This window comes from Vitis vinifera, chromosome 1 (assembly GCF_030704535.1).
Source record: "Vitis vinifera cultivar Pinot Noir 40024 chromosome 1, ASM3070453v1".
Classification (NCBI taxonomy): Eukaryota; Viridiplantae; Streptophyta; class Magnoliopsida; order Vitales; family Vitaceae; genus Vitis; species Vitis vinifera.
The window spans coordinates 2,609,530-2,635,473 of NC_081805.1; the positions used below are offsets into that span (position 1 = coordinate 2,609,530).

Sequence of the window (25,944 nt, forward strand, 5' to 3'; positions counted from 1 at the left end):
TTAAATTAGTTGACTAGATTTTTTCATATGTGCTTAATCGAAAAGTAATTTCAATAGGTATAAACATTTAAGTCATTATTCTTAAAACCTTCAAACTCTTATCTTTATATTCATGAAAGAGATTTGCATCCCCTCAAAGTATCAACCGAATAAATCTCTATATATCTCCCTTTTATTTTTTACATCCGCAAAATCTTTTGGGAGACCATGTCGATGATTTTTCACATAAATACCTTTATGTCTTATGAGCTGTTAAAAAAATACATTAAATGAATAAATACTTATTCACGGGATTTCATAAATAAATAAAAATAAAAGAAATAAACACTAGACAAGGAAGGAGCTTTAAAGGGGAAGAATTGAAACAGACAAAAAAAAAAAAAATCGTGTTGAAGTGGTTACTGACAGTAGAATGAAGGAGGAAGAGTTTTGAGTAATAAAAAATTTGTAAAAGATATGCTTAGATAAAGTGAGAGACGAGACAGTAAGACAAATAGAATCCTGGTATTGTTTAATGTTTTCATACTATGTTCTGTTCATTTCTTATAAAACCAGAAATGGTAGGAATGTTTTTTCGTTTTTGACGGGGCACAGGAACATTATTATGCGTCTGACTCGTGGCACGTCGTGTTCCGAGCCTGGTACAAATTCATTGGATCATCTACGCACATGCTCTGCTTGAGCTTCAAATTCGCCCCACTTGCAGCTGTCGGCTCCACCTCTTTCTTCGTTCCTTTTTTTTTTCCCTAAGGAAATTAGTGCAATTAATTTTAGCTAGTTGAATCGAAGTCCTAAACATCAACACAGTAATTTTAGCTAGTGGAATTCTTATTTATTAGTTTCAACTGTAATCCACGCTTCTCGCACCAATGATGGTCAATGGCTGGCCATTCCCAAAGACATGATCCAGTCTCTTTCTTGTAAGTAAGAGAAGAACACAACGAGAAAGGCCAAAGATGGACAAGAGAAGAACGCAGTTCACAGCATGCTTTTGAGGAGGAATATATCCAATCCAATCAACTGCCACCACACAACAATATTCACTAGTACATTGAGCATCATACATGTTTAATCAATAAAATTTTGATTTCAGAAGGCACTGATGCATCTTTACTTAGTTACACGGTTGAAACTTTCAACTATCAAAAGAAACATTGACCGCTCAAACAAAAATTTTACAAGATTAAATTTAGATCCATTTGAAGCTACATGTCACGAACTAAGAGTTGCCTAAGCATCCATCCGTGTACCACCTAGACAACTCTAGCTACTGCATCTAACTATGACATGCAGCTTAGAACAAAATTAATTTTGAAAAAAAAAAAAAAACAAATCCCCTATTTTGATGGGGGGAAGTTGGCAGGGAAGTGAACTATGTTGCAGCACGGCATTGGTGAGTGACACATCCTCAAGAAATTATCCTCATTGGATTCTAGTGGGTAAAAAATTATCCTCCCATAATGGAGACTAACATATCTGGCCAGCTGAACCAACATCTTTCCTTTGGCAGCACCTGCTGGAGACGAGAGGTTTTGGATCTTCCCATGCCATTTTCCTATTCATTAAGCTCTCCAACATCTCTTATTTTAGAGTGCCTCTTTGAGATGGAAAGTTCTAGATATATCCCTGGCCTTGTCATACTCATTGAGCTCAACCAACATCCTTTTTAATCGACGGGCAAGTCTGCTAGTGTCACTCTCAGTCACGCCTGGCAAATGCCTTTTCTCCAGCCTCTTCCCAAGTCTCAGAACATAATCCACCAGAGGTTGCAACTTGTTGCTGCACAATTTATTTTTGCAATAAAAATTATCAAGATAATGTCATGTGTTAATCTACAAAAAAATCTTCTTTAATTATCACACACAAACTGTTTCCAACACTCGAAAGAGAAAGATGGCAATATATTATATTCATTGCCAAAATAAATGCTTCAAACAGAGATCAAAATTGTTCAGGCCCTATATTATAAGGGAGGGAAGATCTAAATTAATCACAATGATGACAATAGCAATAAATAATGAACAACATAAGTTTGGAAGATATATATGTAGGTGCATGCCCCATATTTGTGAATTTGCATCATCCCAGTGTGTGCTGACAAAAAAAAAATGCTCCTAAAGATTTCACTGTAAAGGAGAGAGAGATCAAACAAATTAAGGCAGCAATGATGATGATGACAGCATAAACAGAATTCATTAACACTAAGATCCCTATATTCCGTACATTTTCTCAGCCTCAACATTCTCACTTTTCTTTTCCATTCTTCATATGATATCAGCATTCATTTTTCCATTTTTTCCCTCTTAAATAAGTCTTATTAGTGTGGGAAGAAATAAAAGCTTCAGACTCGGTTTCCTTTTTTGCCCTTTTGTGCTCTAGCCTTTTGTATGAACACTTACATCCATTTCTATTTCTTGTGTAAAACTGCAAGATGATCATTGCAGTCCAGGACTCTATGAGATAGCTGGAATGTGGAGCCTCATGGTGAGCACCCCACTATCTTATGAGACCTTATGATATGCTCAGTATGGAGCAGTGAGTACAATAGTCATCAATAAAATCAAACTAATATCATGCTTGACTGTTATAATTATAAACAATACAGAACCAAGCAAAGAAACATGGCTCCTTCCTTCAGGTGCCACATGGAAACCATAAGCAGTGGAGATATTACAGAAAATGATGGTCAAATCAGAAATAATTCAGAAAATTCCAATGAGCATTGCATGAAATCCTAGAACCAATTCTATACCATGAGTGTAATGAACCCGATTTTCTTTAATAGCCTATTTATGGTGGTGATGGGTTTGCCTTCAAATGCTATTTAAAACACTTTAGTTTGATTGTCACTCTTGCTCAAGTAGCTGACACAGAATAGGGAGGAATGAACAGAAACAAAGTCAAATATTTTGAAATCCAGAGAGCAAAAAGGAAGCAGAGGTAATTCTCAATGATGAGTACTAAAATAATATAAAACATAAAGTTGCACTCTGCTGACACTAAATTGCCGTTCAAAAAAGTGGAAGCTTAAATAAAATAATTGGAAAAAAAATACAAAAATTAAAAAGGAATTAATACAAAATGGAAAATTAGACTGATGATGCTAATCCAAGACATTTCAAGCTGAATTGCCTTTACGCTATTGAAGATACATCCGCATGCATGTGGGCAGGCTATAACTAAAACTCATCTTAAAGAAAGATTTTTGCACACATTAAAAAGAGGCAGAGGACCAAATTGGAGTTTTAAAATGTAAGCAAATTAACCTATGAAAGTGATCCAAGATCTGGAGAATACTAGAATGCAACAAAAACAGAAGCAAGATAACTTAGGACATGTGCAGCATGGAGTATCACAATTACTGTACCTGCGCTCCCCTGTGACACTTGGACCTGCCCACACCCCAGATAAAGAAGAGATGATCCTTTCTGTTCTTGTGATTGCATCATGAACATCAGATGCAATGTTTTCAATATGAGGAAGAACTTGTCCACTCAAAAGCTGATCAAGTACAAGCTTCTCCAAAACTGGCAATGCAAGGATATCTTTCCACAAGCAGATGTTCCTCATCAAACGAATAGACATGCCAAACCTATATGCTGCAACTCGTGCTGCATTTGGCACAGCCTTCATTACAAGTATGTTCCATGGTGGTACCTATGAGCAGGAAAACATAAGAGAAACGATACCAAAGCTAAAAAAGTAATAATCTGCTATAGCTTCCTGCATTGGCAAAATCAAATAACTGTAAAAAATTTAGAAAAATATAATAGAGGTGTGAAATATATACCATAAAATTAGTGAGAGCCTTGTAAAGACGCTTGTGGACAACAGCTAATAATTCCCCTAGAGCCTCGCTGGAAGCTGGGATGTACCTAATAACCAAGTTTGTTGCAGAAACAGCATTCTTTGTCTCTCTGGTACTGAAAATATCCCAGCAGTGAGCAAGTTCATGATGCAAAATGGGAAGTGCAACCCTTTCCACCAGTTCAGGAACAAGGTTAGCATCAGCATCATCAGGGCTGAAATCATTTCCATCTTCAGACAAACCATAATTGAAAAGCAATGAGTGCCTGTACCCACCAAAAAAAGAAAGTAGCAAAGAGAATAGCATCAAATGGTGGATAGAAGAAGCAAACAACCATATATGTAAGTGTAAAAATGGAAAATAATTAAAAAAAAAGAAAAAGAAAAAGAAAACACGCACACACATACACATTTTTTTTTTTTTTTGATAATTAACGCACACACACACACACACACATATGTATATCAGTGGATTAACTTATAGACAAGTATTCAAATGACCTAACCAAGTATGTTGCCCTTATGCAAAGAATCAAGTATTAAATGAAGTTCAAGATATCTTGATCGACCTAAGTGTACATCACTAAATTTGTAGTACTTACCATTTCATATCATCAAAATCTGCTTCTTCATAAAGTGGGTCCCATTTTAGGAGCTCCAATCTCACATATGGAGAGAAGATAGCAGGTACACTTAGAGACATATAAGCATCTCGGTAGCTTGACGAGTACTGTTTCTTCCATCTTTCAATTCTTTCTTTCACGGCTGAAAGTTGAGAATATTCCTCGGCTGCATCACCGAAAATTTGTTCAGCAGTCTGAAGCAACAAATCACGGTTTGACTGGTATGCTGTAGTCTCACTATCACTCTCATCAGTGCTTGATTCTCCTTCTATTTTCTGATGGGAACTTTCATTCTCTAAGAATGTCATTCTTTTAGCATCCCATCTATCTCTCTTACGTTGTCGAGCCTCAGATCTCCTATTCTTATCCATGCATTTTTGCAGGTTTATGTCTCTACCATATTCATCTAGCTTCACTGGTAGATTTGTTTGTTCTCTCATGGCAGCAGATGCAGCCTGAGCTGCAGTTCTGGCAGCAGCAACCATTGCCTCATTAGAACCACTTTTAGTGAAAACTGACATTGCAGCATCAACAGATGCTTGTATTTCCATCATCTCATCATTATCAGCAGCTCTCCTTTCTAAGATAGCTGATGCACGCTCTTCATGAAGCTTCTGCATCTGCTCTTCAAGTTCCTCAATAAAAGGAGCTTTATGCTGAAAGGGAAGTTACAATATGAGACTGATTAGCATGAGTCAAAGGCACTGCCTATTTCTAGGAACTTGAGAAGGGCACATAAGAAAAGGCGAATAAAACATCAAAATCTATTAAAAATTGAGGGACCAAGAGCATGCTATTTAGGCATATTGGGTTAGGAAAACTAAGGATCAATGACAATATGGACATAAAATATCTGACATAAGCCCTCATAAATTATAAAAAAAGGAATGCAATTTAACTCAAGCATTGACAATTCAAGCATAACATTCATGTTGATATAAGCCAATATGACCTAAAAGTAGAGGTGTAGCAGCTCAATCAAGAGGACCATGAAGAGGTATCAATATATATATTTTTTTTGATAGATTGAAGAGGTATCAATATTGTTCCCATTAGGTTTTGTTTGCTCTATTCAAAAGAACAAAACAGTAACAGATCAATCCAATGTTTCATTTCAGGTTTACTGCAAATCTCAGCAATATATAAACTTAAATTATCATCATCATCATCATCGTCATCATTTTGATAGACAAATAATTTACTTCAAACATATTGACTGAAATGCAATCAGCTACCTCCCTTTTAGTTTTGCTCGACGTCAACCAATATAATACAGACTACTGATCAAGCTGCTGAGGCTACCAATGTTTCATTTCAGGTTTACTGCAAATCTCCATGACATGCTAGAGAGACGTGGTGTGCTTGCAGGAGACTAAAATCAAGGATATGAGTACGGGGATTGTTCGCAGCCTTGGGGTGGGAAGACATATTGATTGGAGAGCAATTAACTCTAAGGGGGCAGCTGGAGGTGTTCTGGTGTTTTGGGACAACAGAGTGATTGATTTGTTGGAGGTGGAAGAAGGGATGTTTTCAGTGTCTTGTCTGTTCAAGAATTGTATAGATGGGATGAGGTGGGTTTTCACCGGAGTTTATGGGCCGGTGTGCAGAAGGGACAGAGAGGTTTTTTGGGAGGAGCTTGGGTCAATAAAAGGGTTATGGAGAGATCCTTGATGTGTGGGGGGAGACTTTAACATGATCAGATACCTGGAAGAGCGCAGTAGGGGGGGTGAGTTATCTGCATCAATGAGGAGATTTACTGAAGTGGTAGAGGATTTGGAGCTAAGGGACTACCCCTTATAGGGGGGTCTCTTTACTTGGCGAGGGGGGTTAAACAATCAGTCTCAATCTAGGCTCGACAGGTTCTTAGTTACAGATGAGTGGGACAGAATGTTCAATGGAGCCATGCAGGGGATTCTTGCTAGACCAGTTTCTGATCATTATCCTATCCTACTTGAAGGTGGAGGTTTGAAGAGGGGTCCGTCACCTTTCAGATTTGAGAATATGTGGCTGGAGGAAAGGGGGTTCATGGATCAGATGAAGAGGTGGTGGGGCAGTTTAACTTTTACTGGGTCTTTTAGCTTTGTTTTGGATGCAAAATTAAGAGCCTTAAAAGGGCTTTTAAAGACTTGGAATAAAGAAGTTTTTGGGGTAATTGAGACTAAGAAGAGAGAAGCTCTTAGCCAGGTGGTGTACTGGGATGCAGTGGAGAATCATTCAACTCTGAGTTTGGAGGATTGTGAAGCAAGGAAGGAGGCTAAGGAGGCTTATAAGACATGGGTGTTGAGGGAAGAAATTTCTTGGAGACAGAGATCAAGGGAATTGTGGTTGAAGGAGGGGGACAATAATACTAAATTCTTTCATAGGATGGCAAACGCGCATAGCAGAAGGAATTGGTTGTCTAGGTTGAAAGTGGATGATTGTTGGCATACGGAGGAGTTAGATTTAAAAAATAGTGTGGTGGGTGCTTTTAAAAATCTGTATACTGAAGAAGGGGGGTGGCGTCTTGGTGTTGAGGGGCTGCCCTTCATAAGATTAGACAGCTGTGAGGTTGAGGGGCTGGAAATTCCCTTTACGGAAAGGGAGGTGTTCGCGGCACTTTCAGATCTTGGCAAGGATAAAGCCCCCGGCCCGGATGGCTTCACCATGGCCTTCTGGTTGTTCAGTTGGGATTTAGTAAAGGTTGAAATAATGGGCTTTTTCAAGGAATTTCACGAGAGGGGCAGATTTGTAAAATCTCTAAATGCAACATTCCTTGTTCTAGTCCCAAAGAGGGGAGGAACTGAAGATTTGAAAGATTTCAGGCCCATCAGCCTTGTTGGCAGCCTCTACAAGTTGCTGGCCAAGGTGTTGGCCAATAGAATTAAAAAGGTGTTGGGGGAAGTGATCTCAGAGTCTCAAAATGCCTTTGTGGAGGGTAGACAGATTTTGGATGCAATGCTGATTGCAAACGAGGCTGTGGACTCAAGATTGAAAGACAATGTGGGAGGGGTGTTATGCAAGTTGGATATAGAGAAGGCTTATGACCGTGTTAGCTGGAGCTTTTTGCTGGTTGTCCTTAAAGAGATGGGGTTTGGCGAGAGATGGATAAAGTGGATTGATTGGTGTATCTCCACAGTGAAATTCTCCGTGTTAGTTAATGGGTCTCCTTCCGGTTTTTTCCAAAGCACGAGGGGGCTAAGACAAGGAGACCCCCTTTCCCCTTATTTGTTTGTGATCGCCATGGAGGTTTTTAGTAGTATGATGAGAAGGGCTATTAGTGGGGGTTACTTATCTGGGTGGAAGGTGAGTGGTAGGAGGGGTGAGGGGATGCATATATCGCATTTGTTGTTTGCGGATGATACGTTGGTTTTTTGTGAGGAGTCTTCAGACGAGATGACTTATCTAAGTTGGCTTCTCATGTGGTTTGAGGCGTGCTCGGGTTTGAGGATCAACTTAGAGAAGAGTGAGATGATCTCGGTTGGAAGGGTGCTGAATATAGAGGGTTTGGCTTTGGAGTTGGGGTGTAAAGTGGGAGGGATCCCTTCTAGTTATTTGGGAATGCCCCTTGGGGCAGCTTTCAACTCTTTGGCGGTGTGGGATGGGGTTGAAGAGCGTTTTCGTAGAAGGCTTGTTATGTGGAAGAGGCAGTGCATATCTAAAGGGGGAAGACTCACCCTAATTAGAAGCACTATGTCCAGTATGCCTATTTATTTGATGTCTCTCTTTCATTTGCCTAGAAAAGTGAGGTTGAGATTGAAGAAAATTCAGAGGGATTTTCTGTGGGGTGGGGGAACTTTAGCCCATAAACCTCACCTTGTAAGATGGAACTTGGTATGCTTGGAGAAAAGAAAAGGGGGACTAGGGGTGAGAAATTTATCTTTGATGAATAACGCCCTTTTGTGTAAGTGGAATTGGAGGTTTGCTAATGAGAGAGATGCGTTGTGGAGGAGTGTAATTAGCCTCAAGTATGGCGTAGAGGAGGGGGGCTAGTGTACTCGGGATGTGATGGGAAGAAACGGAGTTGGTCTTTGGAAAGCAATTAGGAAGAAGTGGGGGTTGTTTGATGGCAGGGTAGTTTTCCATTTGGGTAATGGGCAAAGAGTGAAATTTTGGAAAGACAAGTGGTGTGGTGATGGGCCTCTTTGTGAGTCCTTCCCATCTCTTTTTTCCATGTCCATGTCGAAGACTGCTTGGGTTTCGGAGGTGTGGAATCCTGTTGGTGATGGGATTGGTTGGACTCCTCTCTTTGCAAGGGCGTTTAATGATTGGGAGATTGATTTGGTGGAGCGGTTGTTGCAGAAGATCCAAGCTTTCAGGGTTCAAAGGGAGGAGGAAGATAGAGTGATATGGACAGCTTCAAATAATGGGGCTTTCTCTGTTAGATCCCTTTATTCTATGATGGAGCCGGGGGGGGGGGGGGGGGGGCTTTCTTTGTTCCCTAGTGAAAGAATTTGGAGGGCAAGAGTGTCTCCCAAGGTAGCTTTCTTTGCTTGGGAGGCTTCTTGGGGTAAAGTTTTAACACAGGAGCAACTTCAAAGGAGGGGGTTCTCTTTGGCAAACAGGTGCTTCCTCTGTCTATCTGAAGAAGAAACAGTGGATCATCTTTTACTGTATTGTGTCAAGACGCAGGTCCTATGGAACCTCCTTTTCTCTCTTTTTGGAATATCTTGGACTCTTTCGTGTACAGTGAAGACAACCCTTCTTGGGTGGAATGGAGGGTTTGTGGGAAAAAGATGCAAGAAGGCTTGGCAGATGGTGCCTTTATGTATTTTTTGGTCAGTTTGGAAGGAGAGAAATAGGTTAGCGTTTGGGGATGAGGACCTTTCGCTTCAAAGGTTGAAATATTCTTTTGTATGTAATCTTTGGTTTTGGGTCAGGGGTTCCCTAGCAAAGAGTCATTCTTCTCTTGTAAGTTTTGTAGACTGGTTAGGCTCCTAGTTAGGGAAGGTGGTGTGTATACTCCCTGTATACCTAGAGGGCACCGGTTTTTGGTGTTTCCTCTTTTCGTTTAATATACTTCTTTTACTTATCAAAAAAAAAAAAAAATCATTTTGCTTGACGTCAACCAATATAACACAGACTACTGATCAAGCCACTGAGGCTACGAATGTTTCATTTCAGGTTTACTGCAAATCTCCACGATATTTTGTCTTAAATTAAGAATAAAATTATTATTATTATTTTAGTTTTGATAAATAATTTATTTCAAAAATATTGACTGAAATTGAGTCAGCTATCTCTGTTTTAGTTTTGTTTGACGTCAACCAATATAATACAGACTACTGATCAAGCTGATGAGGCTAGCACATAGGATCAGTGCTCGTAAATAAAATAGGCAGAAATGCCTAGAAAATCTATATTGTTCTAAGTTTAGAACTATTGGTATGTTTATGACCAAAGTTTTTAAAAGCAAAAGTATAATGCAAGTTGTTTTTTTTTCCCATGAGGCAATGTGTTAAGGCATAAGCCTCGAAGCGTTAACGCCGTTAAGGCGTAGTTTTTATAATTAATAAATATGTAAAAATATAATACTCAATAAATTACAGAAAGAATTTTACATAAATTACATAATTATTTTAGAACATAAAAGTATAAAATTTTAATAATAAAATTTTTAAAAATTAAATATTAGCATAACCAATCATTAAGATAAATATAAAGACCTGATTATTTATATAATTTTACAACTTTCCATTAGAAAAAAAAAATGGAAAAAAGGATGATGAAAGGTGAGAAAATAGAAATTGGACATGCTAGTAAGGGGAGGTAAGCACTCATAGTGGTCAAACTAAAAACAATAAAACAAGATGTAAAAATGTGGCCATGGTGGAGAAGGTATGGTGGTGGAGATGTAAAAACAATAAAACAATGTCTTGGTTTTGCCCAAAAAAACAAAAACAATACTGATTGTGGTGGTGAAGGCATGGATTGAGAAGAAAGTAGAAAGGATAAAGGAAGAAGGGAAGAGGTGAGACAGAGAATCTGATAAAAAAGAAAAAAAAAAAAAGAGGTGAGACATAGAAGGCGCTGATTGCCAAGATGAGACAGATGGAGTGCTGCCGAAGTGAGAGGGTGTTGTCAGAGTGAGAAGTCGCAATCATGAGGTAAGGGTTTCACAGATCTAAGGTCAGGGGTTTTTCTTCCTTTTTCTTCCTTTTTCTTCTCTATTCTCAGATCACACTCACTCTCCGTGGGATTGTTGGGTTAAAATGTTGATGTCATCTTCAATTTTTTATTCATTTATTTTTTTTAACATGGCCACTTGAGTTTCAGAGACCCACAGAGGCATATCCCTCAATCCTTTCTGGAGTTCCGTTTTTTCTTCAACGCCTCAAGGCATTTTTGCCACGCCTAGCCCCAAGGTGCACCTAAAAAACACTTTTGAAAACCTTGTTTATAACCACAAAATTGTTGTGCTTGCACAGTAAATGTTCAACACCCCATTCCATGCCCTGTAACCACTGTTTAGATTCAGCTAATATTAACACGAGTACTCCAGGCATCAGCATCACCAAATTGCATGAAGGAGAAAGAACATGGTGATAATTGGGAGTCCTTATTCTCACTCTTTTATATCCACGTTAACCCATTCTCCAGAGCAATTTTGCCACCACAAAAGCCCTATATACTTGCTGGTAAATAAAAGCTCATTGTGTCAAAACAGAAAGATCGTATCACAATGATAGAAAAACGACCAGAGCGGTAGAAAACACCCAAAATGGCGAAGGCCCATATGAATCAAGTGCACTGCTTGCATGAGCAACAAGAGAATTAAACATTTATTAAAAAATAAAGGAACCAAGCAACACTCTGTCATGATTGCCCTTGGAAAGCAATTGCTAGTATGCCAGATTTATTCAGGGTTATGGATTTCAGTTGGGGATGGTACAAGAACTCGACAGGAAGTGGTGATCAACACTTGTGACCTCGATTACCCAACTTGTATTTGCTTGTCAGGTCTAAAAATTCTACTATTTCTCTCTGTCTAGATCGATTCTCCCACATCTTGGAATTTTTATTTCCCTCCCAACGAAAGCGATGACCTATCTTCGATTATGCTTTCTGCCTGTTGTCACCAACTTTTCCTGAATCAGAATTTGGTTTTAACACCCTCTCGTTTATTTTCCTTTGTTTCCTTCTTTTCGGTTCTAACCAAATCAAAGGAGCCTATATTTTTTCTGAAGGCTAATTTCATTTGAAAAATCAAAGCTCCTACCTAAGGTCAAGGTTTTTGCTTAGCTAGTGCCTAATAGAAAGGTTAATACCAATAATAGAAGGTTAACACCAAGTAAAGCAACTTTAATATAGCTGCTTTTGTTGCTTATCAAAAAAAAAAAAAACCAACTATAGCAACTGAGCAAACCTTATAGTGCCCTCAATCCTGATCTTTGTTTGATGTGCCCCCCAGCCCTAAACACTCTGTAATGCGATTGAACAATGAAAATCATCATCATCTTCTACACTACCAAAGAGTTGATGCATTTGTGCGATAGACTTTTCAGTCTTGGCAGGTAAGATTGAGGTCCTCCAGATGGATCTTGGATATGATGGTGATGGCACATTGGGTTTTGGTGGCAGCATTAAGAGCAGGGTTTAATCAGGTATGGCTATTCTCATTTCACTTTGGGCACTCAGGCTTGAGAAGAATGCCATAATATTTGAGATGGGATGGAGCTTGATGGAGGCTTTATGGGATTTGATCTACTACTTTGCTTCCTTATGGATATTTCAGACCTATCCAAAAAAAAAAAATGTTTTCAGAATCCCATTAAGCATGAGAATATCAGATTGGATATCCACTTGTTGCATGAGGATGAGGCTCATGGAGGCGTAAGGTGAGTGGGTTCCACACCTAATGAGTAACTTAATTTTGTTTGTTGTTCTTTGCATATCCCAGGCCCGATAGGAATTGGTTGAGTATTTCACAATCAAAGTGCAGTTGTGTCTAAAGCTCCCTCAAAGAAAACTAGATCGGGTCTGGATATAGAGTTGAGCTAGTAACACTTTTGGAAGGCCAGATCCAGGCAGGCTCCTTGGACCTCAGTAATTCACCCATAGTTAGTTCCTGGACTTTCCAAAGGGAAATGGGGCCTTTGAAATTGTATCCATTTTACATAAGATCTTACATTGTCTACTAGGTTGGGATGCTCCTTTATCTGGGATACAATGCTCAACAAACTACTAAGCAAATTCATTGGCTAAGTGAAGTACTTCTAGTATAAAAGATTTTGTAATGATATCCTTGCATCCTTGAGAATTTTACTTCTGTATGACTATTGATCGATATTGGCACACTTTTGGCAGCCTTCTTGATGTTTTGTCTCTATATGAAGTGCAGCTCATTTCCTTGTACTTTTTTATTATGATGAAATGGAAATGTTGTTTCTAATTATATATGTTATATTCAGAGAATGAAGATTCGTCTGGATGGAATGCTAGCATGAAATATGATACAAGGACTGTAGATCCAGAATTTTTTTTTTTTGATAGGCAAATAAGAGGATGTATTATAAAAGCCTAGAAAGGCAAAAAGAGTACACACGAAGTATACAAGCAACGCCCAAGGAGCTAGGCCAAAAAGAAAAACCTTTCTTCTATCTAGACAAAAGCCATTCTATAAAGTCAAACAAGGACAAAGAATGAGTCTCTAAATATACCCGACCCCAAGGTCATTGCACATGCCCACAATATGTAGGTTTAAATTATGAATCAGCTATGTCCTTTAATTCTACTTGACCTCAAGAGGAAACTCATCAAACTGCTATGATAGGCAGATAACAACTCTTACACATGTAAACAGAGAACACCTAGAAAATGTTCTGTTTCTCTAAATTTAACCAAAAGTATATCTTTGATTACAATTTTTCCTTTTTTCTTTCTTGGGGGATGTTGGGGGGAGACGGGGCTACATCCCATGTACATACAACATATACAAGGCAGCGCACCCAAAAAAAAATAAAAACAGAAAACAAAAGCAAAACTACTACCAAGCTAGTCAATCCCCATAATACCATCAAAGTCCAAAAAGACACAAGTAGGATCCAAATCCCTGTCTGACCATATAAACAAAGTCAGAAGTAAATCCTTCATCACCAAGCATGAAAGCTTCACATATTCAAAGGTTCTTATATTAGGCTCTTTCCAAATGATCCAAAAGAGATTAAGGAATCAGTGCCCACATTACCTTGCACTTGATTCCCATTCACCATGCCAACTCAGGACAACATCTCTACTTGACTAGGGGAACACCTAGCAAGGAAGTCACCAAAGACCATAACCTAGATATCAATTCATAATGGATGAGGATGTGATCCGTGGACTCACTACTGTCATTGCAAAGGCAACACCCATTTACCATACCTCACCCTCTTCTCCTAAAATGGTCATCAGTCAGAACTTTCTCTCAAGTTGCTTCCCAAACCAAAAAAAACAAAACAAACAAACAAATAAACACTCAAAAGAAGGCCTTGAAGGGTGCTTTTGAATTCAAAATCATCTTAGCTGGGAATGAAGTGGTTTCAACAAGGACCAGAGACAAGTAATATGTTATAATGAAGAAGGAAGCCTTCTTATAAATCTTGCAAACCAATATATCCTTCAAGTCAATATAAACAAGAAATGGGTTCAGCAGTTGCAGCAAGCAGTCCACCTCCCAACAACATTTTATCCAAAAAGATCCTTATAAACCTAGGATTCCAACAATTCTCATCCCAAAAATGTTCCACCGGAACCTCTCTATTGCTTGCAAGATTGAAGCAACTTGACAACTGAACGTTTAAAATGTTCTCACAACACCAAGGATCTTGCCAAAGTTTGACCCTAAGACCACTATTGATGGCAAATCTTGTCCTAATGAAAACATCACCCCTACCCTTTCTAATGGCTTTCCATCAGCTTGATTCATAAGTTTCCCTTTCCTGTCAACACTACCCCCCTCCAATTCCCCGTACTTCCACACAACTCACCTTTTTCCAGAAGCTATCTTTCTCTGTAGTGAATCTTCATAGTCATTTCCTAATTAAGCTTCATTGAGAGGATCAAGCCTCATGACACCCAAACCCCAGGCAGACAAAATTTTCAGCATAAACAATGGACCACTCACCAAGTGAATCTTATTCTCTACTGACCTCCTTCCCACAAAAAATGTCCTAAATCCTTTCAAATCTAGTCTTCACCTTCCAATCGATTGCAACACAGCTTTTTCTTCTCAGTGATAACTGGTCAGCAAGGCTTCAACACAATGCAACATGAGTTCTCCCATTAGTGCACCACTACAGGGAATGAAGGTAGAAGAAAGCATCTTACTCTTGTATGAGAATCAATTGGGAGTCCTAGTTACTTTCCCTTTTCTGTCCATGAAGCCTCTCTTCAGGGCAACTTTACCACAGTATAAGTCGTATAAAATTTGCTTATACAACTAAAAAGAAAAAAGATCATCCTATGAAAATGGCAAAATCTAACAAGAATGGATGAAAAGATACAAAAGGTCATCCGATAAATTTGATTTTTCAAGTACTTACTTTGCTAAAAGAGTCAATGGAATAAATAGTAACTGAAATTTTAAAACCAGAGCGTCATTTATCTTTTGGTACTTTTGAGACTAAAGCACTAACTTTGACATGAACAAAAGGATAACAATTTTCATAGAGATTTTCAGTGTTTTGTGTGTGTGCGTGTGTGGGCACATGCGCATGCACACACACGCGAGAGAGAGAGATTTATAGAAGACATAACAAGAAACATAGTTATCTATGTTAGTTTGATGAGCAAACAAGGAGGATTACAAAAGAACACAGAAACACATGCCATGTAATTAGATAAATCCATACCTGCAAAAAGTCACATATAACAGAAACAAAGTCACGAAGCTTTTGCATAAAGATGAACTTCTCACCGGCAGCAGTAAGAGACTTCTCAAGAGTAGTGATATTCGACAGTGAGGAAGACAAATTTTCATCAGTTCTAGTCAGTGATGACATGGTTCTGCCATGAGACTCCTGATAAGAACAATATTAAAGTACATTGTTACATACAAGCTCATTCAATTGAAATATGTAAAACAGTACATTACACTACACACACACACAAAGATACACTCTTGCATATATATAGATACATACTCAAGCAGTCTAAAAATGGCAAGATAATGCACTATGAACATGCTAACCCATAAAAAAAATGCACTATGAACATGCTACTCATCTCAGTTTTTTTCTCCATTTTTACATAATGCACTATGAGGATGCTAGTTCTCCTTTTTAAAAGCCCAGGCAGTTAGGGATGTGATCAATGGAAGGGCAAATGATACTGATTGGAAGATACAATGTATCTCCAAGGTGGGGGAGGTGGCTTGATTTGGTGTAATCTTGGAAGATTTTTAACATACATCGTCTCTTTTTAAGATTTCAGAGACAGGCGTTACTGGGTTGGACAGTTAGAAAGGTACTTCCTTTGGAGGAAATTTGGTGTGGACTTCAAATCCATTCAGTGAACTGGAGTTATTTGCACACCTCAGGGGAGAAGTGAGCTTAGGAGCAGACACACCTCATTGATAAATAAAGCCATCCTAGGAAAATGTCTTTGAAGGTCTTGTACAGAAACAAAAAGTTCATTAAGGGAGTGGTTCTTGGATTATGGCAGTGAATATGGCCATTGATAGCATAAGAAAGTCAGGAGAAGCTAACCAAAATGAACAGATTCATCTTTTAACAGTTGGGTTTGAAGATGTGTATGGTAAACACGGTAAGTTTTGAGAAGACTAGATAGTAGTAGTCTAATAGTAATTTATAGATTATATTTTACCAATCAAAAAAAAAATAAATTATAGATTATATTTTATCTTTATTTTAAATACCCAGTATAAAGATATTTGGTCATAGACTCCTTCACATCTTTTGAGAGTAGGTTGATGGAACCACCCACTCTATCAATCACTATCTTTGGATTGGTCTCTACCCTCTTAATAGTATAAATCCATATGAGAGGTTAAGAATCTATCATCTCGACATAAAAAGAGAGGGTCGAAGACAATTCTAATAAGGAGTTTGTACAAGGGTTGATTTATTTCAAACTCTTGAAGATAAAAGGATATAAGAGTTTGATTTGAAATGAATCTGCAAAATGTCAAGCATAAAGTTTGATTCATAATAGGATAGTTATTGTTTTGCATGAATTCAAGGATCTTACATTATTTATCCATCAAAAACATGTTGGATGGGGATGTAGCTCTGTAGTAGCAGTTTCCAAGTTTTTTTTTTTTTGGACAAATAATAAGATTTTATAAACAAGCACCAAAGATACAACGCATCAAAGTACATAGGACATATCCAACAGGCATCAAATGGCATAACCAAAAAAGAGAGAACACAACAAAAAAAAAGAAAAACTTTCTCCCTTAGCAAGAACCTAGCCAATCAACAAAATCATTGAAAAGCATAGAACCTACTTTTATGTATAACTTCACCAACAAGTGTTATTCTATTGAAAGTAGAACTAACTAGAAGGCTCAAGGAGCAAACCACCTAGGGTGGACAAAGGATATTTTCATTTTGGGAAACATTTTCGTAATTGGTAGTTAGAGGAGGTCATGCCATTTTTTGAGAAGCTATATTCTGCAAAGGTTTAGTCAGAAATGTGACACTCGAGATTCGTATTTTTTTTTTATCAGTAAGTGATATATGTATTGAAAAAGAGACGCTAAAGAAGCGACTCAAATAGTTACAGTATAGAAAAAACGACTCACCCCCTTACAAAAGAACCCACCCCTCTATGAAAGCACAAAAAACCCTCTTCCTTAATACATGCACACCCAATCCATAAAATCTAATAAGGTCGAAGGACCATCTTTTATCCACACTTTGGTTTCCGACCATAGCAAATACACAAAGGAAATTTTCAGCTTTTGTATAGATAGCACCCCGTCCTCAAAAGCAATTGAATTTCTAGCCTTCCAAATGACCCAAAACAAGCATAACGGTCCCAAAAGTCACGTCACCTTCCTCTTCTTGCCCATAAGGGAACCTCTCCAACCTATTAGAGTTTCCTTAACCGAACGCGGAAAAACCCAAGAGACTCCAAAAAAAGAGAGAAGCAAGGTCCACACCTCCCTTGTTCTATAACAATGAAGGAGGAGGTGGTCAATCAACTCCCCGCGCTTTTGGCAAAAAAAGCACCTATTTGCCAAAGCCCAACCCCTCTTTTGCAGACGGTCCAAAGTTAGGACTCTACCCCACGACGCCTCCCACACAAAGAAGCTTATCTTGGGTTGAGCATAAGACATCCAAATAATCTTTGAAGGAAACCAAGCTGACGACACCGGCTGCATTGTCCTATACAAGGACTTTACCGAAAAAACCCCATCCTTTGATTCCACCCATCTCACCATGTCCTCCTCATCCACCCTCACCATCTTTCCTTCCAAACACCTAAGTAACCTTCCCACTTCTTCCAATTCCCAATCATTAAACGGCCTATTGAAAGTAGGAGTCCAACTTCCCCTCCTATCCCCCTCGGCTGTCCACACTTCATTTACCCATGCCTCTTTTGACGTTGCTATGGAAAATAAAGAAGGGAAAGTCTCGCTTAAAGGGCTGGTACCACACCACTTATCTTTCCAAAACCTCACATTCTTACCATCCCCCACCTCATAGCCAAAGAAAGGGGTTACAAATTGTCCCACCTTATTTATAGCTTTCCACAAACCAACCCCATAAGCCTCCCTAATCTCACAAGATCTCCATCCTCCTTTCTCCTCCCCATACTTCCTTCTAATCACCTGATTCCATAAGGCCGTTTTCTCGTTAGCAAAACACCATGCCCACTTTCCGAGGAGAGCCTTATTGAACAACCCAAGACTCTTTACCCTCAACCCTCCTTTACCTTTATCATCACACACAATCGACCACCTTACTAAGTGAGGTTTCTGCTCAAGAGCGCCTCCTCCCCACAGAAAATCTCTTTGTATCTTTCCAGTCTTATTCTAACCGCCCTTGGAATTTGGAAGATGGACATGAAATAGATTGGCAAGTTGGACAAAGTACTCCGAATTAAGGTAATCCTTCCTCCTTTTGAAATGTATTGTCGCTTCCACATAGCCAATCTCCTTTTGAATCTTTCCTCTATTCCATCCCAAACACCACTAGATTTAAAAGGAGCACCTAAAGGCATTCCTAGGTAGGTGGATGGTAAGTTTCCCACCTTATAACCAAATTCATCAGCTAACTCTCCCACATTTTCAACTCTACCAACTGGAATCAATTCACTCTTTTCCATATTCACTTTTAACCCTGACAAAGCCTCAAACCACATTAGCAAGCAGCATAGGTGTGTCAACTGATCCTCTTTAGCTTCACAAAAGACCAACGTGTCATCAGCAAACAACAAATGTGTAATTTGGACCCCTTCGCCCCTTCTTCCCCAAACCAAACAAGGCGTCAAAAAACCACCATTAACTGCTCTTTTCATCAAACAACTGAAAGCCTCCATCACTATTACGAATAAATAAGGCGAGAAGGGGTCTCCTTGCCTTATCCCCCTCGAGCTCTGGAAAAAACCCGTTGGACTGCCATTCACCAGAACTGAAAATCTGACAGTGGATAAGCACCATTTTATCCAATTACACCACCTACCTCCAAATCCCATTTTCCCCATTACCGCTATCAAAAATTTCCAATCCACATGGTCATAAGCTTTCTCTATATCTAATTTGCACATTATTGCCCCTCTATTATTTTTCAGGATGGAATCTATTGCCTGATTAGCGATCAGAACTGCGTCCATAATCTGCCGCCCCTCCACAAAAGCATTTTGAGATAAAGATATCACTTTAGCTAACACTCCTTTTAACCTGTTAGCCAACACCTTAGCTAACCATTTGTAAAGCCCTCCCACCAAACTTATTGGCCTAAAGTTCTTTAAGTCCTCAGCCCCCCCTTTCTTGGGAATCAAAACTAAGAAGGTTGCATTCATGCTTCTAACAAATCTCCCCGTCTCATAAAACTGTCTGAACAAATTCAAGACCTCCACCTTCACAAAATCCCAAGCAAACTGCCAAAAGGCCATTGAGAAGCCGTCCGGCCCTAGTGCTTTCTCACCGCAACAGCCTTTCAGCACTTCAAAGACCTCCTCCTCTGAAAATGGCTGCTCCAGCCTCTCTACCTCCCTCTCTTCCAGCCTCTCAAAGTTTAGCCCTTCAATGCTAGGCTTCCAATCACCCGAGTCTGTCAACAGTTCTTGGAAATTTCTGCCAACCTCCTCTTTGATTTCACTCTCCTCAGTAAAACACCTCTCATTCACCTTTATTCTATTCAGTTGCTTCCTCCTTCTATGAGCATTTGCCATTTTATGAAAAAACTTGGTGTTTCTGTCCCCCTCTTTTAGCCAAATTTCCCTAGACTTTTGCCTCCATGATACTTCTTCCAATAGAGCCCACTTCTTATATAACTCCCTTGCCTCCTTCCTAACTTCTTCTTCTTCTATTGACAGAGAACGAACCATTTCTTCCTTGTCCCAATACTCTATTAAGTTCCATGCTTTCTGTTTCTCTAAATCAATCTGTCCAAAAACCTCTTTATTCCAACTTCTTAACAGCGGTTTTAAGGCCTTCAGTTTTTCAGTCAATATGAAACTAGCCGATCCATTCACTTGAATCCCCTCCCACCACTGTCTCATTACCTCTTTAAAGCCCTCACTTTTCAGCCACATGTTCTCAAATCTAAAAGGCATGGGTCCTCTCCTCATTCCTCCCCCATCCAGAAGAATCGGGGCATGGTCAGAGATAGGCCTAGCCAAGACAGTTTGGATGGCCCCTTGAAAATGAGTTTCCCAATCCTCATAAATGAAAAATCAATCAATTCTTGATTTTGATCGATTATTGAGACCACCACACCACGTGAACACCCCCCCTTGAAGTGGCAAATCCCTTAATTCTAACTCCTCAATCACCTCTGAAAATCTCCTCATTGCCTAGGTTAAACGGCCTCCTCTGCTCCTCTCAGATGGAAATCTAATCATATTGAAGTCTCCTGCAATGCACCACGGCTCATTCCATAACCCTTTTATTGCCCCCAGCTCACTCCAAAAATCCTCTCTCTCTGCTTTTGCTGTGGGCCCATAAACTCCTGTGAAACACCAACAAAACCCATCCTCACAGCTCTTAAAACGACAAGAGACTGTAAATTTGCCCACTTCCATCTCCTCTAATTGCAATACCCTGTTATCCCAAAACACCAACACCCCCCCAGCCGTCCCCCTAGAATTTAAAGACCCCCATTCCAAACATCTTCCAACCCCAAGGCTTTTGACCGACCCATTTGACATCTCCTGGATTTTTGTTTCCTGAATACACACTAGGTCAACCTTCTGTGATTTAATCACATCCTTTATCACCCTTCTCTTTTCCTTGTCGTTTGCCCCCCTTACATTCCACGACAGAATCCTTAGCTTCATCTACCAAACTCTTGATGGCCCCGATCCTCTACAATTCCTCCATAATTCACCGACCACTCAAGTTTCTTTAATTCACGATCAAATCTCGAAAGTCCCTTACCTTTCCTCTTTTTTCCTGTAACCCTCTCAGAACAATCCCTTCTTTCCCTAATTTTATTGAGGAGTTGCAATATCTCCCTTTCAAAGCCTTCCGAAGGCATTCCCAAACACTGACAAAATCTTGCCAAACAACTATACCTCCAACTCTCCTCGTCGTCTCCTTCTTTCTCAACCCCTTCGCCTCTCCCCTCTTCCAACATAAAAGAAACCCCCACTCCCATCTGATCGTCCCTTACTTCCGCCGGACACACTCTCAACGGAGTAAAGTTTAACTTCCCTTCACTTTCCTCCTCCACAGCGTCATTACCGCACCTTTCATCCATCTCAATCACAACCCCCTTTCCCCCAGAGAGAGTAGAAGAAGAAGAGACCCGTCCCCCCCAAAAGCACATCGCAGAGGGCTCAAGATTGGAGTACCTAGAATTTTCCTCCATCAGCCACTCGTCCGCAAGGGAAGCCCTTTGTTTCTCGCTTCTCTCCGCTGCAGACGGCATCCCGCTGGGCAAGAGTTCTTCTTCGAACCAAATCTCTGAACGCGATTGTCCTAAAGAAGCCCTAGCTTCTTTTAAAATACTTCCCTTTGTGGGCCTAAAAGAAGTGCCAGCCCACAAGGCCTCAAAAGACTGTCCTTCTCTCATAACCATATTGGGCCTGCACTCCTCCCTATCCGGCCCAACCCAAAAGGAATTTAAATGGCCAGCACTGTAGGCCCGCCCTGAAACTCCACTGGACTGCCCCTCTTCCCAGCAGTCCCGCGGTCCATTGGGCTTTTTCTTCACTTTTGAAGCCCAGTCCAGCTGGTCTTGAGAGCCTTCACTGTTGGGCTCAATAACCCCTTCATTTAAGCCCACCATTCCTTTCCCTTTTCTTCCATACTTCTTCCCTACGACTGAAAAAGCTGCAACTGTACCAGACTTCCCATCTTCAACAGGCTTTTCTTCCCCTCCATCTTTTCTGGCTGGGTCTGCCCCCACATCCTCTGCAACACGCCAACTTTCTTTCCTTTTGCTACTCCTACTCTCCGCGCGTGAGCCCACTTCCCATTCTTCCCTTGCCTTCTCCTTCTCCCCCCCTGTCATCTTCTTCATCGGCAACACCTTTGAAAACCATGGTAGCCTCTCCCACCACAGCTGTAAATCATAGCAGTAATCGTCTACCACTAAGTGCATAGTTCCCGGAAATAAATTACCCCTCTTCTTTACCAAAATTCTGGCCCACTGGATCTGAGAATAATTCTTTGTTTCTCTATCCACCTCCACAAAGCCTCCACAACAGTCCCCTACTCTCTTAAAAACTTTTTCACTCCAACAATGAAGCGGGAGTCCCACCACTCTTACCCAGACATTTTCAACTAGGCTTCCTACCTTTGAGCATCCTGCCTCCACGCTCCATCTCTCTAAATGCAACACTTTGTCATTAAATCTTCGTGTCCCCCTCTTTAGTGTTCTCTCTGCCTCATTTTCATCTTCGAATTCCAGCAACATGAAGGGACCTCCCATACTCTTCACCTTCAATCCGTTTCTTATATTCCAACTGTGCACCCCCCATTCTCTGACCGACTGCAACTCCGAATCCCCCACTAATCCAGCACCCCAACTTCCAACAAGGCACCAACCCAATCCTTCCTTCCTGTCACTCAACCCTCTCCCTCCAACTTGAAGCCATAAAGCTTCTCCTTCACCTTGCCTTCCAGCTTGCTCCTTAGTCACTTCCACAAAAGTCTTCTTCGTACTCTGCACCTTCTTTTCTTGGTATCTTCCATCCATTTTCTCTATTGCCACCTCTTTCGGCTTTGATTCACCTCGATGAACTTCTTCCACCTTCATATCCTCAAATGTTACTACCCCTAAACCCCTACGTTTCTCAGCAAACAAGGCCCATCCTCCTATCAAACCCTTTCCTTTGGGGACAACTACACAAAACCTCTTAGCCTCTACGTCAATCACAGAACAGAGGATGAATCTCCCCGACCCATTTTCGCGTCTTTCCACTTTAAACTTTCTACCTTCTTCCTCCCACACTTTATCTAATCTTTCTTTCCTTTCCTCCCTACAGCATTCTTCAAAACCTTCCAAAAACTTTCTCAAACTTGTCACCCCAAATCTGATCCAGGAAGAGAAACCTCTGCTCCTTTCCACAATGGTACCTCGTATCTTCCCTCTAACTTCCTCTACTAAAACCTCAAACGTCTTCGACTCAATCGCAAACCAACACCTTCCCCCTCTCATTGCATCTTACAAGGGAGCACAGCTATGTGATAAATCCTGTTATCTAATTAATGTACATCAAAAATAATCCAGGGTACACCAGGTACAAGGGGAAAACTTTTCTTCTGCTTCTGAAACAAGGCTCACAAAGTTTTCTCCACCACCCACACAGAGCTTTTGTATCTACACTGATAGACCAAGGATTTTGGAGATTCGTATAAGTCTTAATGGAATGTGATCCATCATAGTTTTTTTACAAGAACTCAAAAGTCTTTTTAATGGACCAACTATGGAGGAGGAAGCATCATATCCATTTTAAATAGTTTGACTATTGTGCACCCTCCAGAGTGCCTTTCTTTGTATGGACTGCAGTGACAAATAAAAGGATCATCATGGACCGATTGATGAATAGGGGGCTATCGATCCCAAATAGATATTTGATGCACAAAATGATAGAGGAATAAGTTAATCATCTTGTCTCATAGCATTCATTCAGACGCTGTGGAATTATCTATTCTTGTTGATGAGGGCTTATATGGTTTTGCCTAGAACTACGATGGAACTATTCAATGGGTGGTAGTAGAAAATTTGAAATGTAGTTTGCAGAACTATTTGTAAATTGTTTCCTTTGGGATCATTTGGCACATATAAAAGCAAATGAACAAAGAATTTTTTAGATCAGTCACCCATTGTCTAACTCAATGAAATAATTTTTTGTTTGCTATTCCTTTGTTGCCCTAAAACCCCATCTTTGGTTTTCTTTTTGGAGGTTTTGGGTAGTTCTTTAGTTTAATCCATGAGAACCTCTGTTGACGTTGCATTTACCAGGATTTGGCATTTTTCCATGTAAAATTTTTATTAAAAGACGTTCATTCTATGTTCCAGAGTAACTATAGGATAAGAATTTGGAGAGAGGAAGATAAAATCAAATGCTAAAAGGCTACTTATGCATGAGAGCCTTCCAGGAACCAGCCTTGGTATTCTACTGATAGGATGAATTAAACAACAAATTAATGAAGAAAATCATAGAAAGGCACCCTTTTCCACAATCATAATTGTTTGCAATAAATTCATAATATCCGAACTTCCACATATTTTCACATTTATGAAAAACGAAAGAAAATAGTGTACATCTACGGATTTAAATTCATATAGTTCAATTCAGCCACAAAAATAAAATCTCATACCTTAAGCCTCCTCAAGTTCTCATGCAACGCTTTCTTAGCAAGCTCAGCCTGCTGAGATAACGACATTGCATCAAAACCAGGCAGTGGCCCAACCGCACCCCCTATGTTTAAAGGAGCAGATACACCTGGCACTGAGGTATATGCAGTTACAGAAGAATACATGAACTTTTGTTGCTGAACTTTCTGAACCACAGGCACACTACTACTCACCACCCTACTAGACCCATCATCCATCCTCTTCCCCAACCCCTTCCTGAATTGCTCTTCTTCCCAAATTTTCTCCTCTTCCTCGTCATCACTATCATGTGCATCCTTCTTAAACCCCCCTTCCATTCCCCTCTCGTCCACGTCCTCAAAGACGCCCTTTTTCCCACTCTCAGGCTTCTCCCCAAACATCGCAATTCGCCCCTGAAACTCCGGCTCCTCATCGCTCAACCCCTCCGCCGCCCCATGATTACTCCCTCCGTCCAATGAGATATAATCTGGGGCGGCCGCCCGTGACTGCCGGAGCCGCTCCCTCTTGGCTCGAATAGCGTTGATTGTAGCTTGATCGGGAATCGAATCCCTACCCTTCCCAATTCCCATCGAAGCTAATCGGGTTTCGGTATCCTCCTTATCCTTCTTAAATGACCTCCCTCCCTTGTCTTTGCTTTCTGGTTCCTCCTCGACATTTTCTTCGTCGATCACGGCATCCTCGGCAGCCGAGATGGGTTTGACAAGGCCTTTCAAGACGATGACCGGTTCGAGTGAGGGTTTGGGTTCGGAGGAAGCGGGACGAGAGCTGGCTAGGGTTCTGGTGTTCTTTTGGAGTTCACGAAGGGCTTCTTTGGTGTAGGTGCCAGCTTGGGGTTGGACATTGGAGGGGAGAGAGGCGGAGGAGGGGGTGAGGCGGTCCTTGGTGGTGGTGATTTTGTGGGAGGACGATGAGGAGAGTTTGGTGAAGCGAGAGGATGTCTTGGAGGGGCGAGATGGGGGTTGGGTGGAGCGAGAGGAGGAACGAGATGGGGATTCATTTTCTTCGTCGTCGGCGAAGCTGAGGAGCTTCGGAGGCTTCTTCGGCTTGGCGGCGGCAGCGGTGGTCGCGGTGGTTGTAGAGGGTTTCGAGGTAGGTTTGATTAAAGGAGGGCCGTCGCCGTTGGTATCGTCGTTGTCATCGTCATCGGCACGGCGACGGAAGTTTCTGGGTCTGCTGCTCATGGTCGATGGTGGATTGTGATTACAGCGGCTCCTCGGACTGGTTTCCTTCCTTCCTTGATTCCATTCAGAGAGATGCGAGTTCTAGCCTCTAGGCTTCTAGCCTTCTAGGGCTCAAAAAGGCCGCCTTTCCCACTATTTGAGTTGGGCTTTTGTATTGGGCCAGGCTATTCTGGTGTTTGACTGGGCTTTGTGTCATGGCAAAATGTATTTGGCAGTCGATCTTTCAAATTATCGTACTTAGATCTGCTAATTGAAATTTGTAATATACCTCATAAATTCATAATGTCATTATTCCAGCAAACAAATCAAAATTTCAAAATTTGCGCTTGCTAATGTAGCTTATTAATGAATAGTATCATCACAATTTTACACTTCATATACATCAAATTATTAAAAATT

General features: G+C 40.4%; 1 protein-coding gene across 1 annotated transcript; it reads right to left on the minus strand.

The window, feature by feature from the left end:
- Window positions 1–1,065: 1,065 nt before the first annotated feature.
- LOC100245730 (transcriptional repressor ILP1) lies at window positions 1,066–25,662 on the minus strand. The gene is made up of 6 exons (XM_059737948.1): window positions 24,349–25,662; window positions 15,239–15,406; window positions 4,410–5,086; window positions 3,791–4,073; window positions 3,368–3,657; window positions 1,066–1,779 (listed from the first exon to the last, which is right to left on the minus strand). The coding sequence occupies exons 1-6, from the start codon at window positions 25,543–25,545 to the stop codon at window positions 1,587–1,589; spliced, it is 2,808 nt and encodes a 935-aa protein (XP_059593931.1). The 5' UTR covers window positions 25,546–25,662; the 3' UTR covers window positions 1,066–1,586.
- Between the last annotated feature and the right edge of the window lie 282 nt (window positions 25,663–25,944).